At 39.0% G+C, this 21,510-nt stretch overlaps 1 protein-coding gene across 1 annotated transcript in view; it reads right to left on the minus strand.

Moving 5' to 3' along the window:
- Window positions 1–21,510, minus strand: part of wdr81.L (WD repeat domain 81 L homeolog) — a 32,230-nt gene that overhangs the window by 2,847 nt on the left and 7,873 nt on the right. The window contains exons 3-10 of the mRNA XM_018246156.2: window positions 19,626–19,733; window positions 17,055–17,230; window positions 14,201–14,382; window positions 11,425–11,590; window positions 8,262–8,427; window positions 5,702–6,367; window positions 4,575–4,720; window positions 2,409–2,588 (exon numbers count right to left, since the gene is read on the minus strand). Of these exons, the coding sequence (XP_018101645.1) occupies window positions 2,409–2,588; window positions 4,575–4,720; window positions 5,702–6,367; window positions 8,262–8,427; window positions 11,425–11,590; window positions 14,201–14,382; window positions 17,055–17,230; window positions 19,626–19,733 (1,790 nt within the window). The remainder of the gene's footprint in view (window positions 1–2,408; window positions 2,589–4,574; window positions 4,721–5,701; window positions 6,368–8,261; window positions 8,428–11,424; window positions 11,591–14,200; window positions 14,383–17,054; window positions 17,231–19,625; window positions 19,734–21,510) is intronic.

Below are 21,510 nucleotides of genomic sequence, written 5' to 3' on the forward strand. Positions count from 1 at the left end.
TTACATATATTCTGTATCTTTTGCATCAGTCCCTTAGCTTAGTAAGTGGTCCTTTAAAATAACACTGCAAACATAGGAACTTATCATTGTCTTTTATCTGAACACACTTATTTCTGTGCAAAATAAAACATCCCAAGACAGAATCATTTTAAAATGTGCCTTGTTTATGGTACCATAACCGTGTATTCCGAATTCTCATTTACATTAGTACTAAAGAAAGCCATTTTGGATGCCTTTTTTTATATAGATAATTTCCTGTACTCATAAACCAGGAAAGCCCTTCTGACCTTACAGAGAGAAGCCGGTCCGTATAGTGTCATTGTTTTAGCGATAAGAGTCAATAAAATGTTATCCTTTAACATAACATGAACGTCATAAGCGAAAGGACAATCCAAGGATTCGTTCTAGCTCACAAAATTATGAGAGATGTTTATAGGTCTATCTTCTTGAAGCCTATAGCAATAGAAATAGTTCTATAACTAGATCCCATTTCAGATATTACCCCCCCAATGGACCCTTGTTTTGGGGCATTTAAAAAAAAAAAGGAGGGGTGACAGTGTGTTTCCTTTGCGTCAACATTTTTCACATGGTAAAGCTAAACCCATGTTTATCGTACTCCATATAAAGGTTGCTCAGGAGATTTGAGAAGTGCTTGCTACGAGCACGTCATTAAATTCTAACTGCGCTCTAGAGTTAAACTAGTCCATATGGTGTTTGCTTCAGTTCTCTCATTAATGAGAAATGCTCGGGAGAATTCAGCAATATTCTGTCTCTGCATTATCACAGAATACTATTCTTTGTCCACCAACAGGACAAAGAAAGAAAAATTTAAAAAAAAAGGATTAAAACTCCAGAATGAAAAGACGGATATTTGATTCATTTTATAATAGAAAAAAATATATATGGTATGGTTCTTAAGCTGAAAAAAAGAGCAAAGAAATCTCCTTGCGCCGGTAAACATACCGTGATGGACTTTTCTTTCACCTTGACTCCCAATAGGTTAAACAAACTGTAACAGCGAGCACAGGGGGCAGGCAAATATAAAGAAGAGTTATTCATTACTGTGACTCAGAGAAAAGTCACAGTTAAACTTTGTTTTTGTTGTATTGAAGAGACAGTCCAACTATTCCGACCCTGCAATAGAAATGTATTACAGAGTCCAGGACCAAAACACCTGAATGCTGTGGTCTACGTTCACAGTGATTTGGGCCTGGACTCTGTAATACAATTCTTTGTAGACTTAAATAGTAAAGTAATTAACGGCAACAGTTAATTTGCAGGCGCTTTGTGCAACGTAGTCAAACAGAATTATTGGACGCAAAACAATCCTAAAAGATGGGGTGTCCAACTGCTTGCAATGCTATGTAACTCAGGCTACGGCCCATGAGTAGTTCAATTCACCTTTAAATTAACTTTTAGTATGATGTAGAGAGTGATATTCTGAGACAATATCATTGTTTTTGAGTTATTTAAGCTTTTTATTGCAGTTTGCAATTTCTGGTTGCATGCAGTGATTTGAATAAGGAATATGAATAGAAAGAGGAGTAACAGAAAGAGGAGTAATAAAAAGTATCAATAAAAGTACATGTGTAGCCTTACAGAGCAATTGTTTTTAGATGGGGTCACAGACCTCCGTTTGAAAGCTGGAAAGAATCAGAAGGCGGCAAATAATTCAAAAACTATATAAAAAAATAAAAATAACGAAGGCCAGTTGAAAAGTTGCTTAGAATGAGGCATTCTAACATACCAAAAGCTCGCTTAAAGGTGAACCACCCCTGTAAGCTACTGCTCCTTGTAGAAGGGATATTGACTTTAAGTTCATTTTTAGTATGATGCAGAGAGTGATATTCTGAGACCAATTGGCTTTCATTTGTTTTCTATTTAGCAAGAATAATACAATGATAGCTTTACAGAGCATTTGTTTTCAGATGGAGTCAGTGACCCCGTTTGAAATCTGGAAAATGGCAAACAATTAAAAGCTATAAAAAAAATAAATAGTGAAGACCAATTGAAAAAAATCCTTAAAATTGGCCAATCTATAACAAACAAAAAGTTATCTCCCGCCAGTTTAACAGAAATTTAAAAAATGCACTGCATATGACACTGCTACCCACTAGAGATTCCCGCTATTGTAAAGATAAAAGAAATGTAGAAATTACTGGAGGTGTGTGTCTGGGGGGACAAAGAGCAGCCACATTGTGGCTCAAGAGAAATAAATTTCACGGTTAGCAAGTGGCACTACCCACTCTCAGTGAACTTTGATCTGCTGCATTTGGTATTGGGATGGAGGTAAGGGGGTGTGAGAAATGGCCTATGCTGTGTAATTGAGGACACAAAACACCCTACACATCTGACATGAAAACTGCTTCAAAAGCGTCACACAAATACAAATATTCTGTGTCCCTTACCTTCATCTGCAGGATATCTCCTTCATGGGCCGGCCAGCCTCTTAGGACCAGCCCAGTTCTGGTGTCCAGCAGAATGATAAACCCCGAAGAATAACCCGCTACAACGCTGCGTCCATTTGGGCTGACCGCCAAGTATCGGATAAGGCCGGCATTCACATTACTGGCTAGCTTAAATTCATGCTGTGAAGCAAAGCAGAAATAATAAGAGGTTGACAGATGCTTATGTACAGTGTAGGGCTGTCATGACTTCCATTCTCAGTCAGTACTCATATGTAACATGTATGGTTTGGGAATGCACCTATCCGTGGTACAGAACTTCATAAAACTCTGCATTTACAATCAGCACAAGAATGAAGCACAAAGCTCCTGTGTTCGAAGGAGAAGGAAAGCTACCAAAGCAGTTCATTGCCAATAGTGCAAGCCATAAAACTATATTTATTGTGCAGAATGATTTACCATAGCTGAGTAAACAGCTCTAGAAGCTCTCTCTGTTTGTTTAGGATAGCAGCTGCCATATTAGCTTGGTGTGACATCACTTCCTGCCTGAGTCTCTCCTTTCTCACTCATAGCTCTGGGCTCAGCTTACAGCAGGGAGAGGAGGAGGGATGGGGCAAAAGGAAGGAGGAGAGGAACAAACTGAGCATGCTCAAGCCTATGCCCTGGAGTTTTAAGCAGGAAGTCTGATACAGAAGTCCATGTGTACACATGGAAAGAAAAGCTGTGTTTGTTTTGATAGAGAATTCAGAGCAACATTACTTTGAGGGTTTACTAGTGTATTTATATAGACCTTTCTGATAGCTTTTCCTTCTCCTTTATCACATAAAACTGCTCTCAGCGGTGTTACAATGCCTGATTTTTGTCCAGTCCACCCCACTCAACAGAAAAATCTTATATCTGGTTTCTGCCTTAGTGCCAGCTGCCATCTAATTATGACTCAAGCAAAAGGTCTGCTACTGTCATCCAGGTCTGATCCATGCACATGTGTATGTGTTTATATATGATATGTGTTTATAACGTGTGTTTCCGTGTTAGAATGAAGGCGCCTTCAGTCCAGTTCTATAGACATGCCCCTGTTCTCATGCCTGAGCGTCAATCATCCTACCAATCACAAAACCAATACCAGTACCATTTATATTTAGAATACGTGGGGAGCACCAAAACAGCAGTCCAGTGACAAGAGCTAAGTAGCCCTCATTCTTGCTTTCATTTTATTTTCTTGCCTTCATTTTTATTGTATTTTCAAACCTAAAAAAAAAACAATTGTGCACCAAGCGGTGGTTAATTCTATATTTCTATATATTTCCTCCATAATGGACTATTTCTGGAAGAACACTGCCCCCCTCAAAAAAACAGAAAAAGAACACAAGGCAGTGGATAGTAATTTTACAGTTGCAGACAGTGCCATCTACTGTCCTATATATGAATTGCTGTTCATTTGTCCTGCACAGTTACTGCATGCATGAGACTGGACTACATGGAAATGATTCACTTACTAGCTGAATATATTCTTTAAAGGAGAAGTAAAGCTTAACTATAGAAGTAGCTAGAAATGCTGTACATTAGGTTTTGGGCTTCTGTACCAGCCCAAGGCAACCACAGCCCTTTAGCAGTAAAGATCTGTGTCTCCAAAGATGCCCCAGTAGCTCCCCATCTTCTTTTCTGCTGATTCACTGCACATGCTCTGTGCTGCTGTCACTAACTAAGCTTGGGGACCCACTCACAATATACAGTACATATAGACTATAAATGTCATAATATAAGACTGATTAGTAATTAATGCAGATAATTACTAAATGGCAGCACAGAAACCAGTGCAACTAGCATCAGAATTTAATAATCAGCCTTGTAGCATAAGCTTATACTACAGACAAACCTGATTTTCTGCTTGATAATTAGTGACGACCCCTAAGCTTAGCTTCTCAAAAGCTGCTCAGAGCCCACTGAGCATGTGAGTGTCACAGACACTTTCCAAGATGGTGACCCCCTGTGATAAGTTTGAAGTCCTGGATCATTGCTGCTATTGACAAACTGAAACTTTACACTGGTGCAATACGTTCAGTATATAAAATATGGCAATTTTATATATTTAGTTCTCCTTTAACTAAAATATCAAACAGGGTCAAAATCTGGGGCGAGGAAGTCAGTTTATATTAAGCTACAGGATACCTGCAGTCCTGGTTTCCGGAGATCAATAAAGCGAAGGATGGAGTCAGCACTTCCCACAGTCACACTGCAATAAGGCGGTGGCATGGTGGCCACAGCAGTGATTGGTAATTTGGTATCTGCAGCTTCATAGGTTCGAATGTTCTTACCTATAACAAATAAATACCATATATATCTGGTTTTGAAAAAAATTAAAACACCCACAACAGTATTTTGTATTAAAGGGGTGGTACACTTTTTAGTGAATTTTTAGTATGTTATACAATGGCTAATTCTAAGCAACTTTTCAATTGGTTTTCATTATTTATTTTTTATAGTTTTTAAATGATTTCCCTTCTTCTTCTGACTCTTTCTGGCCTTCAAATGGGGGTCACTGACCCCATCTAGAAATAAATGCTCTCTAAGGCTACAAATGTATTGTTATTGCTACTTTTTCTTACGCATCTTTCCATTCAGACCCTCTCCTATTCATATTCCAGTGTCTTATTCAAATCAGTGCATGGTTGCTAGGGTAATTTGAACCCTAGCAAACAGATTGCTGATATTGCAAACTGGAGAGCTGCTTAATAAAAAGCTAAATAAACCACAAATAATAAAAAATGAAAACCAATTGCACATTGTCTCAGAAGATCACTCTCTACATCATACTAAAAGTTAACACAAAGGTGAAGAACCCCTTTAGTTAGTTACCTTTGCCCAGTAACGGCTAAACGCTGAAAAAATTCCCAATCATACAAAGAAGTCTTTCTTTTGAAACAACTTCACATCTGACTTGATGGCACAGGGGCCCCCTGCGGTGCCCCCAAACCCCCCTACAGGGGCCCTTGTAGGGGATTTGTTTTAAATAAGACTAATACAAATTTGTAGGGTTTCCCTTTGATCCGGGATGGATTTATCGATTAATGTGTGATAAAAGTTTTAGCGATCCTGATTCAAGATGTAATGAATTGATCAGAAGTTTCATTTCTCCATCACAGATCTACTGAGATACTGGTAAGATCAAATTGAATTTGACATTGCAATTTTTGACATCGCAATTTCCGATTTTTTGTGTACAAGTTGGTTCTCTTCTCAGCGGCATTTGCATTAGTGTAATCCTTTGGGTTATATGATGTTATTAACAATCTTACCTGTATATTGGTCCCATATATGGACAGCTCCATCACAGCTCACCAGCTGCTGCACAGACTCCAGCTGACCCACGTAGAAGACAGACCTCTTGTGCTCTGCATAGATGTGTCGGGCTTCTATATCTCTGGTGCCATCTCCGTAGTTGTACAAAGGCCACAAGCGGACAGTTTTGTCCTTGCTGCCGCTCAAGAAGAAATCTTCTCCACTCAGTGGTTTGACACATTTGATGGCGCCAGAGTGACCCACAAAGCTCTGCAGTTTAATTTGGTGGAAACAGAAGTGGGGTTCCTGTTGACTGACCCCAATTTCATATTGCCAGTATGCCAGCCAGTTACCACATAGCCCTTGGGCGCTTTTTTGAAGGTCCTGCTTGAAAGCGTTTTCGTCACACTGAAAGTTTTCCATCACAGGACTGCAACATGTCGACTTGGACATAGGATACTGGGTGTCTTTAGGTACTTGAATCCTGTTGCCTACCAGAACACTGCCAAATGTACCCGACTGACCGTCATCATCTGCAGTGTAGAAGGAAGAGCCTATCCTTGAACTGGATGACAATGGTGCTGCTGGACTTTCAATGTCTTTTGGGATCACTGCATCCTGATAAACCATTGTTAGTTTCCAAATCAAATCATGGTTAGGGATCAACTGACCAATGCCATCACCTTGAAGACAAGAATATTTGTAAAGTATGGTTCATACCGGAGTATGCCTTTCAAATGTTAAGGGCAGAGACACACACTGCAATTCTGGGAGATTAGTCGCCTGGGGCAAATCTCCTTTTTTCCCGGCGACTAATCTCCCCGAACTGCCTCCTCTGCCTTCCCGCCAGCTACAATAAAAATCGCCGGCGGGATGGCACTCTGAGCACTTCGTTTTCCGAAGTCGCCCAAAGTTTCCCCGTGAGCCAACTTAAGAAAACAAAGCGATCCGAATACCATCCTGCCAGCGATTTTCATTCTAGCCAACGGGAAGGCAAGGGAGGCAGTTTGGGCACCGGCGGGATGGCACTCTGAGCACTTCGTTTTCCGAAGTCGCCCAAAGTTTCCCCGTGAGCCAACTTAAGAAAACAAAGCGATCCGAATACCATCCTGCCAGCGATTTACATTCTAGCCAGCGGGAAGGCACGGGAGGCAGTTTGGGGAGATTAGTCCCCCTGAAGAAGAGGAGGTTTGTCGCCGGGTGACTAATCTCCCCAAATCGCAGCATGTGTCTCTGCCCTAAGGCCCATTTACAAATGAATCCAAAATCAAGCACTTTTTGACTCATCTTGATGTCCTGTATGCATTCATGCTCTTTGCAACAATGAAAATCACCGGCGGGATGGCACTCGGAGCACTTCGTTTTCCGAAGTCGCCCAAAGTTACCTCGTGAGCCAACTTAAGACAACAAAGCGGTCCGAGTGCCATCCTGCCGGCGATTTTCATTCTAGCCAGCGGGAAGGCAGGGGAGGCAGTTCGGGGAGATTAGTCGCCCCGAAGAAGAGGAGATTTGTTGTCGGGCGAGTAATCTCCCCGAACCGCAGAGTGTCTCTCTGCCCTAAGGCTCATTTACAAATGCAATTACTAAAATGAATCCAAAATCAAGCACTTATTGACTCATCTTGATGTCCTGTATGCATTTGTGTGCTTTGCAACTTACAGCAAGCATACATTCGCCCCCACCCCACCCCAGTAGGCTCTGATGAATTGGGTGACTGAAGCTCTGGAATTGCAGGCATCTGCCTTGTGTCTACATTACCTGACCTAAGCTGGCCATAGACACAAAAATAATATCGTATGAAACAAAGATCTGTAATGTTTTCTGACTGGGTGTGGATTGTTCCAACATTTTTCATGCCATGGCGAATGGTCGTTCAATCTATCGGACAGGTTAAAAAATGTATATCAACTAGCGATAATATCTCTGCATGTATTGCCTAACTGATGGTATCAATGGGAGACTGTCACTACTATTTGTCAGACATAACTTTTGCACAATTGCTGTCTGTCAATTAATGGCCCGAGCATCATGTGATTTGTTCTCTTTACTAATTTATATTAATCTGAATGGTTAGTTGCAGGTCGGAAGATTGAAAAAGATGTTCGTTCTCCGTCAGACATAGCCTAATAATCTGCACATCTATGGCCAGCTTTAGGTAAGTGAATCAGAAGCTAATGCAGCATTTAAAACCACCACAATGTGAGCTATTTGCCAAAACAGACACTTATTTGAATTCAGATTGGTGCATCTTGAGCAAGTTGCAGCAGTTAAGTATTGTAATAAAAAGTACAATAATTAAAAAAAAAAATGTCTTCGACAGCTTTATCATATTGAATTTATGGAGAGTGCTTCACCGGAGCACATACGTAACAAATGACCATAGCATCCCTTGATGAATGAGGTTAAAACTAAAAATGGAATAGTATATAGTACTAGAGCTTCCAAAAACATATAGTGTTGAAAGAATGAATTGAAAATGCTGAGTAGAATAAAATATAGGATTAACCATTACTGTACTAGGTGACATCTAATAACAGTTCTCGCCGACATCCACTGGGCTGATGACATATCACATACCTATAAGGCACGAGAAGGGGATATAGGTGGCATAGGCCATTTCCGCATTGTATACTTTCTCCAGCTCATCAAGCAAACTCAAATCAACGGGCAGGGAGCTTCCATCCTTGCACTGTACATGCTGTACCACTGGCTCCAAGCTTTCCTGGTTCTCCATGACTAGGCCCTGAAATTAGACCAAACAATTTTCACAAATGGATTTGAAGTGAGTAATGTGGCCTTGATGTCAGAGAAAGCAATTTTTAGTTGCACCATTAGCGCTCCATTAGTGTAGGTAGAAACCGTTCTTTGTAGCAATGTTTTATTCATGATTTGCCACAGAAAATCAAAAATTTATAGTGTTTGCACACACATCAAAAGCACCCAAAAAGAAGCATATTTATAATGCTGTGTAAAAAATAGTGGGATAATACACCACATATTGCCATGCTTTGCCGTATAAAAAACGGCGTGAATTTTTTTTACTAAGAGTGACTACTTAGAGTGACTACCTTTTCTGTATATTCTGAAATAGTGTATGTTGGTTGACTAAGAAGGGAAGCAGTGTGTTTCGTTTCTGATGTTTTCCTCTAAATAATACACATGCCTGTGGTATTTTTACTTTCGTAAGGTTTCTCCTTACTTTGGGTATGGTGACCACTTCCCTTTTATCACTTCAACAAATACTCCCTTGTACTTTAACTCTGACCGGAAGCAGAAGAACAAAAATTGCATGAAGGTTTAGGTGTCAAATGAAGATTACAGTATTTTATCTAATTTTGGAAAAAGAAATAGCTATCCAAGCCTCACAAGTTTCTTCCATTAACCTTCTAGGTTAAAAACTGACCTGTTATTTAACTCTTTAAACAGAACTACTGCAGTAACTTACTCAGTGTATGTCTCAGTATGACTGATGTTTCCATAGGAAAGAATCTGATTATCTTTGGATTAGTGATGTGCAGGTTAACCTGAAACCCGCAGGCTGGTGGGTTCAGGTTGAAATTTAGGTATCCATTGTGGGTTTGGCTTGGACTGGGGGAAAATACACTCTTCCTCTGTGCTTGAAGATTCCCCATCTTGGAAGAAGAGCACACAGAAGTAGTAGTGTATGGTGCAAAAAGAAGCAGGTATGGGATGGCTGCGGGATCTACAATGGCAGCATTAGGTATGGGATAGGTTTTTAAATGGTATTTAAAGGCATCAATGTCATTTTTTAGCTTGCTCCGTTAAACAGACCATATTTGCAGCAGTTGTTCCAAATAACCTCCTCTAGTTAGCAAACATCTCATTTTAACCTCTTCACATAAATGTAACTCTAAAGCTGGCCATAGACGCAAAGATCCGATAGTACGAATCAACGTACGATCGGACTTTCCCATCTCCCGACCCTCCACTAACCATTCAGATCAAAGTCTTTACCATTCCGATCAAATAAGAACAGATCACCCAATGTTCTGCCCCTGACGGCAATCGTACGATACTTATGTCTGACAACACTAGTGACAGTCTCCCTCTGAAAATCGTACGATCGGCAATACACGCAGAGATATTATCGGCAGCCGACAGAAATTTTCTAACCTGTCCGATCGACCAAACGACCGATCTCCGGCGGACAAAAAATGTCGGGACTCTCCACACACGGTCCGAAAATCGTACGAATCCACGATTCGTACGATCGGATCTTTGCGTCTATGGCCATTTTAGGATTAACAACAGGTTGTTCCTGAGGCCTCTGTCTCATAAAGAAGCCCAGCCCTCTATTTTTTTTTTTTTTAAAGGTTTTTATTTTGCATTTTAAACAGACAAGAAAATCAATAAAAATTAACAATAATAATAAATAATCACATTTGACATTTGCAGAATAAGCTGGGTACAAGTGTTTGCATAAAAACAGTGATCGTCATGTCAGAAGGCCCAGGGCCTCAAACAAACTCATTATATCACAACTTGCAGTTAGAGTTTAGCTATCCGATAACAATACCTGGGGGTTGACATCCAGCCATGGGGTCCATATTTTCTCAAACTTGGCAGCCCTCTATATTACAGTAGAACCGCAATTTTACATACCCTGATTTGAGGGCTTCCCTGCAATTGACACCGTTTTTTTGCAGTTCCAGGCAAGCAAGTGGCATCTTTTTGTTCCTGGATGTTACAATTTCCCGGAATTGATGCCACCCCCTTGGGAAATGGAAAATTGGGGTTCTACTGTATGTGAATCAAAACTAAGCCAAAGATAATATGGATTCCCTAGATCAGCTGCTTAAAGGAAAACTATACCCCCAAAATGAATACTTAAGCAACAGATAGTTTATATCAAATTGAATGACAAATTAAAGAATCTTACCAAACTGGAATATATATTTACATAAATATTGCCCTTTTACATCTCTTGCCTTGAACCACCATTTAGTGACTCTATCTGTGCTGCCTCAGAGATCACCTGACCAGAAATACTACATCACTAACTGTAACAGGAAGAAGTGAGGAAGCAAAAGGCAGAACTCTGTCTGTTAATTGGCTCATGTGACCTTACATGTGGTTTATATGTGTACACAGTGAATCTTACGATCTCAGGGGGTGGCCCTTATTTTTTAAAATGGCAATTTTCTATTTATGATTACCCAATGGCACATACTACTAAAAAAGTATATTATTATGATAATGGTTCATTTACATGAAGCAGGGTTTTACACATGAGCTGTTTTACTCAGTATCTTTTAATAGAGACCTACATTGTTTGGGGGGTATAGTTTTCCTTTAAAGAAAGTCAGTGAATAAGGTTGTTGTTGGTTCATGTGCTATGCCTCATGAATTATTCTTTAAAGTAGAAGAAAAGGTAGAATTATTGGGAGGTACAGTAGTTGTTTGTCTAGTTGCGTACTTGCTAAGCTGCGCTGGTGTGCCACTTCTTCTAAAAATGCAGTGGCCCAGGGTACTTTTCTTTTCTGCAATACCCTTCTGGTGCCCCAGCATACTCCTGGGCAAAAGCATGTGTGATACAGACATTTTTTGCCAATTTCTAAGCAGTGTATGCTGAGGCACCATAAGATTAGGGTGAAACCTAACTGCCACCTTCACAATTTATATTATCCAAATCTTTTGACTTCTCCACAGATTCCAGCCTGGTGGAATATATTGGTAAAGCTGTGAATCTGAGAAAGTAAATGTTTAGTGACACACAAACCTGTTCATGGAGTTCCTGCAGTAATGTAAAGTTGCTGAAGAAAATTCTGAGAGTATCACCAAGGTGCTGCTGGACCATCTCTCGTCCGATCCTTAAGCAGATCAGAGAAAGCAGACTGCTGCACTTCACACACAGAGCTACACGGGCCTGTGCACCACTGGGAAACCTAAAAAGAAAGGAATATCTATATATTTAATTCATAAAAAGAACATGAACATAATTAGTGATGGTTGGTTAAGTAGCCTACTTCCACATTGTATCAGGATTAAGCCAAATCCTGTGTGAAAAAGCTTTAATAACTCAGTACAATAATAACAACGCTCCAGCATTATCAACGGATTTGGGATTATATGTTGAAAATAGGTATTATACACAGATTATTCTACAGGGGTGATGTGAACAGGCAAAGCATAATCAGATAAAATACTGTAAATGCATTTGAGTGTATGGCCATAATAATTCGGGATAATTTATAGAATCGTTTACTCCTGTAGGAATCTCTATTGATGGGGCGATCTAATTGCTGTTTAAAACAAAATAACAACTAGTCCACACTAGTGATTGTGATGGATGGAATTGGTGGACTTTGCGTAGAGGATTTCACATTCTTAATGTATCAGTTTCCCATGCATGTTAATAGTACCACAAGAAAGAGGGTCTGAAATCTGAGAGTTTTTCTGGTTAAACCCACAAGTCTGTCAAAAGAACCTGAGAAACTTGTATAAAAAGATCCTACTCATATGCACTTGCTCTTTGCTATCTGCTTAGTTAAATGAATGGTCACACCAAACAATAAAATTAGTAATTAAAATATATTGTATCTATAATATCTGCTAAGTTAGATGAATGGTCACACCAAACAATGCAATTAGTAATTAAATTATAATGTATCTATAATATCTGCTAAGATAGATGAACGTTCACAGCAAACAATAAAGTTATTAAAATATAATGTACTGTTGCCATGCACTGTTTAAAGGTATATGCTTCTGAAAGACTACTATAGCTATATAAATCAGCTACTGTGTAGCCATGTGGGGCAGCCATTCAATCAAAAAAAAAAAAAAAAAAGGTTTCATAGCAGGTATCTGATAAGCTCTGTCGAATACAACACGTTTGAATTCCTGTATAAGAACTGAACCCATTGTATTCTACAGAGCTCTGTTATTTTAGCCCTTTTTCAACTTGAATGGCTATCACCATGGCTACACAGCAGTTTATTTATATAAACAATAATTTTTATGAATACACTAGTTTTACCAGTGCAACTGGTATAACACCATTATATTTGAATGACTTTAAGACATTTTAATTTTTTGAGAAATCGTGGAGTGATGTATTTTAATGGGGATGCTCATCTTTAAATTAACTTTTAGTATGCTGTAGAAAGTGATATTCTGAGACAATTTGCAATTCGTTTTAATTTTTTTTATCATCATTTGCTGTTTTTGAGTTATTTTGCTTTTTATTCAACAGCTCTGCAGTTTGAGATTTCAGCAAACTGGTTGCTAGGGTCCAAATTACCCTAGCAACCATGTGTTGCTTTAAATAAGAGACAGGTATATGAACAGGAGAATGCATGAATAGAAAGATGAGAACTAAGAAGTAACAATGAAAATAAATTTGTAGCTTTACAGAGCATTTGTTTTTTAGATGGGGATCATTGGCCCCCATTTAAAAGCTGGAAAGAGTAAGAAGAAGGCAAAAAAACGATTACATTAATAATTAATGAAGACCAATTGGAAAGTGCTTTGAATTAAAGGGGACCCGTCACCCAAAAAAATTATTCAAAATCCTATTTTATCAGATTAGTCAAGGAAAATGAACTTTAACTACACTATATAAATTATTTGAATCTTGTTTCCTTCAGTCTGGGATTTCAAAATTATAGCAAGCAGGCAGGAGCCATTTTGTGGACACTGTCATTAAGAAAAGCCTTGTATCATCTCAGAATCTTGTTTGTGCACCAGAATGGTGCAGTGGCAGGACGCCACGAAACGCGTTAAGCGGGCAGCCATGGGTTCACTGCTGCTGTAACTTGTTCTTAGATGTTTATTGAATAAAACTTCATTTTTTAAATTTTACTGAATTCTCACGGTGCTCCGCCTTTTTTGTTCTTGGAATTCTTGTGACCGTGTGGGATGGCGGCTAGCAGTGCAGCACGTTTGAATTCAGCGTCCGGTAAGTGCTCCCACTAAAATTTATCTTTTTCACCAGAATGGGGGACCTGATGTCCATCCCCATGCCCTGACCACACAGTTATATGGTAAAGAGAACTGGGGGAATGTGGGGAGAGCAGTGACATCTAAGAAGTGCTGAATTGAAAGTGAAAGTAATTGTCTGCCCCGCCTCTATGCCACGGGCATAGAGGAGGGGCAGACAATATTTGATTGACAGCTGAGATTTTTAAATGAGTTTACAACAGCTATGAATGCTTTAGTAAAAAATAGAAATTGGATTTCATGTTTAATTTGAAAAGGACTTTTATTTAACAGATTTTTGTGTCTGGGTGACAGGTCCACTTTAACTATAACAACAACATACTAAATGATGGCCATGAATATGGCTAAAAATGCCATATTTTATATACTTATTGCACCAGCCTAATGTTTCAGCTTCAAAATAGCAGCGATGATCCAGGACTTGTCACCATCTTGGAAAGTGTCTGCGACACTCACATGCTCAGTGGGCTTTGAGCAGCTGTTGAGAAGCTAAGCTTAGGGGTTGTCTCAAATAATCAAGCAGAAAATTAGCAGCGAGCCATTAAGTATCTTACCCAACAGTGGCTGAAGTCAAGAAGCTGAGAACAGGTAGTAGAACATCCTGGTTAATCTTGGGCAGAATGTCCATCAAAGTAGTGTCTGAGAGATAAACAATGATCTTCTGGGTCAGAGTCACAGCAGCTAATAGACTGGCTTCCTTGCGGCTATTCAGTCTGCAGCCACTGGTGGGAGCCACCTGGAAGAATATAGTGGAGAAATAGATTAGAAATATGCAGAAGAGCAAACTGTAAAACCCTGAGCAGACAGGGAAAAATACACATATATACGTTTATATAGAAATATATAATGTGACCAAACACTTGCACTCTGAGCCTGTCTTCAGTTGCAGTGGATGCTGGGCCAATTAGTATTCTATAAAGTTTAGAAGGATCCGCACTCCAATATCAGTGAACCATCAAGTTTTATTCATGTTTGTGTATCCAAAGTTTAGCCCCACATTAGGGCCTTTATCAAGGTCCTTATCAAGCAGGATTGATATGGTAAGTATGTACCAGTAGATGCGAGGATAACAACCTCATTGAAGGGTCTATATGAAAAACAAATATTATGGGATGAGAGGGTGAGGATAATAGTCTCTGGGAAGGGACTGTGACTGTGGGATAGCAGGTATGGTAGGGAGAGATGGTGCCTATAGTAGTAGTGGGGATAATATACTCTGGGAAGGGACGGTGACTGTGGTATAGCAGGGAGAGATGATGCCTATAGTAGCAATGGGATAATAATCTCTGTGAAGGGACTAAGGCTGTGGGATATCAGGTATAGTAGGGAGAGATGGTGCCTATAGTAGGAGTGGGTATAAAAGTCTCTGGGAAGGGATATTAGGTATGGTAGCATGACATTACACATTCTGTATGTGGTTAAGTCAAATGCTGATTATACCTAAACAGTTTTATTTTAGGCTCAAATTATTTTCTATAAAAGTGTTGGAAGTGGTTTTATTTCTCCAGAACATTGACAGCACCTAGAAGTGGCACGTACCCTATAAGGGAGTAGATGAAGCTGTTCCCGACTATACAGTCCTGCTTCAGAGACACCAACACAGATCCCTTTTGATTGGAGTGTGCCTTGGCCATGCCCACTGTGACCTCAGTCACACACCCTGTATTAGCCCAGGTCACATCTCGGTTTCACTCAAGCTACACCCCCTGCCAGAATTCCATTCCCCAACAGCTTCTTAAAATTCTGAAAACTGTTGTGCATTTCAATGCATCACAGACATTTGGACATGAAGATCTGTGCCTCTGCCCCCTGAAGCTCCTCATCTTTTTGCCGATTCACAGCACATGCTTTGGGCTGCGCTCACAATACACAATAAATATATAAATCTAAAATGATTAATTCAGATTCACATTACATGGCAGCATACAAACCAATGCACCAAGTACCAAAACAGATTATTAACCAGTCCTGTAGCATCAGGTTTTTTTTTTATGACAGAGGTAACTGAACTTATTAATGTTCTGATGATTTCTGCTAAGCCCTAAGCTCATCTCCTCTGCAGCCAAGAGTGCAATGAACCTGTTCAGTGTCACTGGCATTAGAAAGATGGTCTAAGGAGATCCAAGATGGATATATGCTGTGGACTTCTATCATTTTTATGAAGAAATATCACTTTAAAAGGAGAAGGAAAGGCTAAAATGAATTAAGCTTCATCAGAAATGTCTATATAAATACACCAGTAAACCCTCAAAGTAATGCTGCTCTGAGTCCTCTGTCAAAAGAAAAACAGCATTTCTTTCCTTCTATTGGTGTATACATGGGCTTCTGTATCTGACTTCCTGTTTTCAGCTTAAACCTCCAGGGCTAGGGCTTGAGCATGCTCAGTTTGCTCCTTTTCCCCCCTCCCTCCTCCCCTCCCTGCTGTAATCTGAGCCAAGAGCTATGAGTGAGCAGGTAGAGTCTCAGGCAGGAAGTGATATCACACCAAGCTAATATGGCAGCTGCGATTCTAAAGAGCTTCTAGAGCTGTTTACTCAGGTATGGTAAAGCATTTTACAGAATAAATATAGTGTTATAGCTTGCACTATTGTGGCTAATCTATTGGCAATAAACTGCTTCAGTAGCTTTCCTTCTCCTTTAAAAGGCACATTTATCAAGGGTCGAATTTCAAATTCATGCGAGTTTTCTTTAAATGAGTTTGATTAGTTTCACATGAGTTCGATTAGTTTAGAAATTCGATTAGTCATTAAAAAAATCGAATATGTAAAACTTGAATGAATCTTACCAACTCCAATGTCAGGAAGGCTACACACATTACCAAATTGATCCATGGACCTCTCCTATTGACTTATACAGTAATTTGGCAGGTTTTAGGAGGGGAATAGTCATATTTGAATTCTAAAATGGCCATAGTATGATAAATCTCTAAATTCGAATTATTCACAATTGTATAATTCACAATTCGAATTTGAGAGTTTTGACCAAAAAAAAAAATAAATAAAAATCAAAATTTCAATTCGACCCTTAATAAATCTGCCCCTAAAGTCAAGGTTATAATATATCTACTTGCAGGTGTGCCAGTAAAACAGAATGCTCCCAGGGTAGTGATTATTGTACCTGGTCTCAGTCAGGGGCATAACTACAGAGGAAACAGACCCTGCGGCTGCAGAGGGGCCCAGTGGTATAAGGGGCCCCATGAGGCCCTAATATTTGCAATTTCAACACATGTTGGTAAAACAGGACAAGCTCTGGATATTTTGGGGGCCATAAAATTAAATCGCTGTGGGGCCCAGTAACATCTAGTTACGCTACTGGTCTCAGCCTACCCCAACAGAGCATGATTTAGGCAAAACATAGCGATCTATGGGAAGAAAAATATTATTTAAACTGTTTAACAGTATGACCTACCAAGTAGCTGATGTAAGGTAGATACTGATATGTAAGGAATGGTTCTCCATATAGATGAGCCAAATACATGAGACAGTCCAACACCGGTTTAGACACCTGGTCCCCACACACTCGCTTCTTAACATTTATTGGGCTGTTCTCGTCCATGTTAGCCATAAACTGTTGTCGCTGGGGACCTAACAACATAAAAAAAAAAAAGATGTGTAAATCACCCACAAACTATTCACCTACACAAGTATCAAGGATACTCTTGCAGGGTAGCACCTAAGCCCAATATAATACATATGTGAGTTAATTACAGATTGGCACTAGAGTAGGAGGATGTTAAGTTATAAAGACTGTGGCACACAGGGTGTATACTTATTTGTTAGCTAGAGGAGGAAATCCCCAGCACAAATGCTTTCACATGAAGCCTACAAATTTTTTTTTGAGTAGAAGAGCCACACTATACAAAAAAAAAACTATTTCAATAGATGGTCATACATGCATTGATTAATATCAGGCAGTTTGGCAGATGTTGTCTTTACTGTCCACCCATCTGATTAAACCCCTTCTCTGTGGTGAAGAGGAAGCACACAGTCCTCTCTTTTGCTTTGGGTCACTGTTATTTGACCATGTATGTGGCCACTTGTATAAATACGAGTCTGCTTATGCATGGATGACCATGGAAAGAAAGAGACATGGCGGCCTGATTAGCACCAGCATCTAGTACAGTGCAGGGCCGGAACTAGGGCTAGGCAGAGTAGGCACGTGCCTAGGGCGCAAAGCTGGAGGGGCGCCAGGCATGCACCTTCTCTGCCTCTGCTATCCCCCAGTCCGGTCCCTGCACTGGCCGACGTATGCGTGTGCGCGAAAAATACTAGTGCGCATGCGCGAAAAACAGAAGTGCGCATTTGTCTTTTCGCGCATGCGCACTCAGGTATTGGGCTTATGGAAGACTGATTCAGAGTGCAAGCGTCTGATTCAGGCTCTATTAAGATAAAATAAAATAGGATTTCTTTTTCATTTTTAAAGCAAGTCCTGTGAGTGTTGAATCATTAGAAGGAAACCTACAAAAATGACAGATATATATAGATATATATATATATCTATATATATGTCATTTCTGTCACATGACTCACTGAAACTTGTGTATTATAATAAATAAAGTACCCCCAGTTGCAAAATATGAGGATATTAGAAGTTACCTCAGAGTTCCATAACCTGTATAAAAACACTCGGCCTTCGGCCTCGGTAACTTATAATATCCTTATATTTTCCAAGAGGGGGTACTTTATTCACTATATATAAAAGATATTTAATATTATAACATAGTAACATAGTAAGTAAGGTTGAAAAAAGACACATGTCCATCGAGTTCAACCTTTTTTTTTTGTGACTAGTGATGTCATCAGTTATTAACGGTGAGTAGTGATGTAATTTTGGTCACATGACTCACTAAAACTTGTGTATTATAATAAATAAAGTACCCCTTGTTGGAAAATATGAGGATATTAGAAGCCACCTCGGAGTTCTTCAGCCTTGTGTTTTTATACGGTCATGAAACTCCTCTGTGTCTTATAATATCCTTATATTTTACAATAGGGGGTATTTTATTCTCTATATATACACACACACATATATACAGTCCCATATATAATCAGCATATGCCTGTGTGCCATCTTGCATATCATAAGTAAAGTTTCTCCGCAATAGACGCACTCCAGGACTTCACGATGTGGTAAAAATAAACAAAAACGCACACAATAATTGGGACCAAAACGCTGACAATTTTTTCTTTATTTTAACTGCATAATAAAGTCCTGGAGTGCATCTGTTGCTTAGAAACTTTGGACCAACATGGAGAGATTCATTTACAGGATTCCCTGTGCCCATAACTAGAGGTATCAGAAAAGATTTGTAAATTGAACTGCTGTGACTGGCTGTGTCTGAAATACAACCTGGAGGAGAGCAAGAACTGCAATGCTTTGTGTAAATCTTATGGATTTGAAAGTCCAAAAAGCATTTTTTTTGCCTTGTTTCACTGTGGAAATTAGACTTTTATGGTGTCATGCATCAAAAAAAATGACACGTGTAAAAAAAAATGTTGACGCCCATTAAAGTCTGTGTCTGCAGCATTTCGCCGGTGCAGAATTTTTGGCCAGACGAAACAAGTCAAATTCGCCCAAGCCTACCTACCAACAATAAACCTACTAACATGCCAGCTGATACTTTATCTTGTTTTTGGTGGTCTGCAAGTTCAATGTGATCTACCCACAACTTCTTTACCTGAAGGGACTACAATAATACATAAGTAAATTTAAAACATGTTAGGATTACTAGGGAAGGTGTCTTGCCTTCAAGATATAGGCGAACACAAGCAAAGGGTCAGATTTAAAATGATGAGAAACACTTCTAATTCCATACCTGCAGACTTTATTTATAAAGTTTACTCATCCACATGAATCTTAAACCGCAATGGAAGCTTTCTATATTGTGTTTTAAACATAGGTTATGGCAAGCTGTCTCTTAATGTGTCACATTATCCATAAAAAGAACTAAAAAATACACAGAAACTAAATGGGGAATTACCAACATAACAGGATGTCAGCAATCTCAGCAGATTCCGGGCAATGTAACGAGAGGTCACTGTTGGACCAAGTTTGGCCGAGAGCCACCTCACCATCTTACATGCAGTGTCTGCAACAAATACAGGCAAAGTTATACATAGAGATACCATTTGTTCACCAACTTTTATAAAGAAAACAAAGAGTAATACAAGTTATCCGGAAACATGTTATCCAGAAAGCTCAGAATTACGGAAAGGCCATCTCCCATAAACTCCATTTTAACCAAATACTCAAAATTTTTAAAAATTGATGCTTTCCTTTTTCTCTGTTATAATAAACCAGTAGCTTGTACTTTTGATCTCAACTAAGACATAAATAATCCTTACTGGAAGCAAAGATCAGCCCAATGGGTTTATTTCATATTTACATGATTTTCTAGTATTTTCTGGTATGAAGATCCAAACATAGATCCATACAGAAAGAAACATTATCAGGAAAACCTGAGAATTCTGGATAATCCTGAGCATTTTGGATACCAGGTCCCATAACTGTAATAATAACTGTAGCTTCTTTCTATACAAGGCCCTGGTATGCTTCTACAATACAGGCATGGGAACTGTTATCCAGAATGCTCAGGACCTGGGGTTTCTGGTTTAACGGGTCTTTCCATAATTTGGATCTTCATACCTTAAATCTACTAGAAAATCATTTCAACATTCAATAAACCCAATAGGCTGGTTTTGCCTTCAGTTAGGATTATTTATATCTTAGTCTGGAAGAAGTACAAGGAACTGATTTATTATTAGAGAAAAGGGATATCATTTTTTTAAAAAATGTATTATTTAAAATAAGAGTCTTTGGGAAATGGCCTTCCTGTAATTCAGAGATTTCTGGATAGCCGGTTTCTGGATAATGGATCCCATACCTTTATAAACATTATATATGTGTGTATACGAGTGTCTCAAGGGCGGAGAATTTGTTGGGGGTTATGCTTAAAATACTTTTGCTTTATTCTCACCCCTTTACAGGAAACCCAGAAAGGTTTACAAATTTTGCTTTATGTGTTTCCGGTTTGATTAAATATCCACAAGCCATTGCTCAAACATAAGATATAATATCCCAGAAAAAACCCACTGGGTTTGCTGTTGCAGGAGTAGATCCAGGCTTCTGATCAGCAAACGTGAAGCAGAATTGTTGGTGTTAAATCTGATGCTAGAAAAATATTATTATCAAGCAGCTGGAATAGATAAAATAAAATTAGAGTTATTGCCTGGAAATATGGTGGATCTGTATCTATATTGTCAGGATACAGTGAACTCATTTGTTGCACTGGCACTCTGTATGGCTCTACATTTGTATACTGGGATTTTCTATTTTGACTAAAGTGACAAAAGTGGGGGTTACATATATTTTATTAGATATGAGTGCTGTCAACAGGCTAAGCTTAGGGGTTATCAATACATTAGCTGACTATTAATCATTTTCTGGTACAGAGTGCAATGCTTTCAGTAGCGCTATGTAATGCGAATCTGAATGTATTACTAATAAGCCTTGTATTGAGAATTTTGTAAATATACTGTATATTATGAGCCAGTCCTTAAAGGGATTCTGTCATGATTTTTATGATTTCATTTTTATTTCTAAATTACACTGCAAATAATTAACTGTACAATATAAAATGTAATTTCTGAATCAGCAAGTGTATTTTTTTAGTTGTAATATTGGTGTGTAGGCAGCCATCTCAGGTCATTTTGCCTGGTCATGTGCTTTCAGAAAGAGCCAGCACAAAAACTGCTTTCTGGCAGGTTGTTGTTTCTCCTACTCAATACAACTTAAGGAGTCATAGTGGGACCTGGATTTTACTATTGATGGTGTTTTTAGATCTAGCAGGCAGCTGTTATTTTGTG

Source organism: Xenopus laevis, chromosome 2L (assembly GCF_017654675.1).
Source record: "Xenopus laevis strain J_2021 chromosome 2L, Xenopus_laevis_v10.1, whole genome shotgun sequence".
In the NCBI taxonomy this organism is placed as follows: domain Eukaryota; kingdom Metazoa; phylum Chordata; class Amphibia; order Anura; family Pipidae; genus Xenopus; species Xenopus laevis.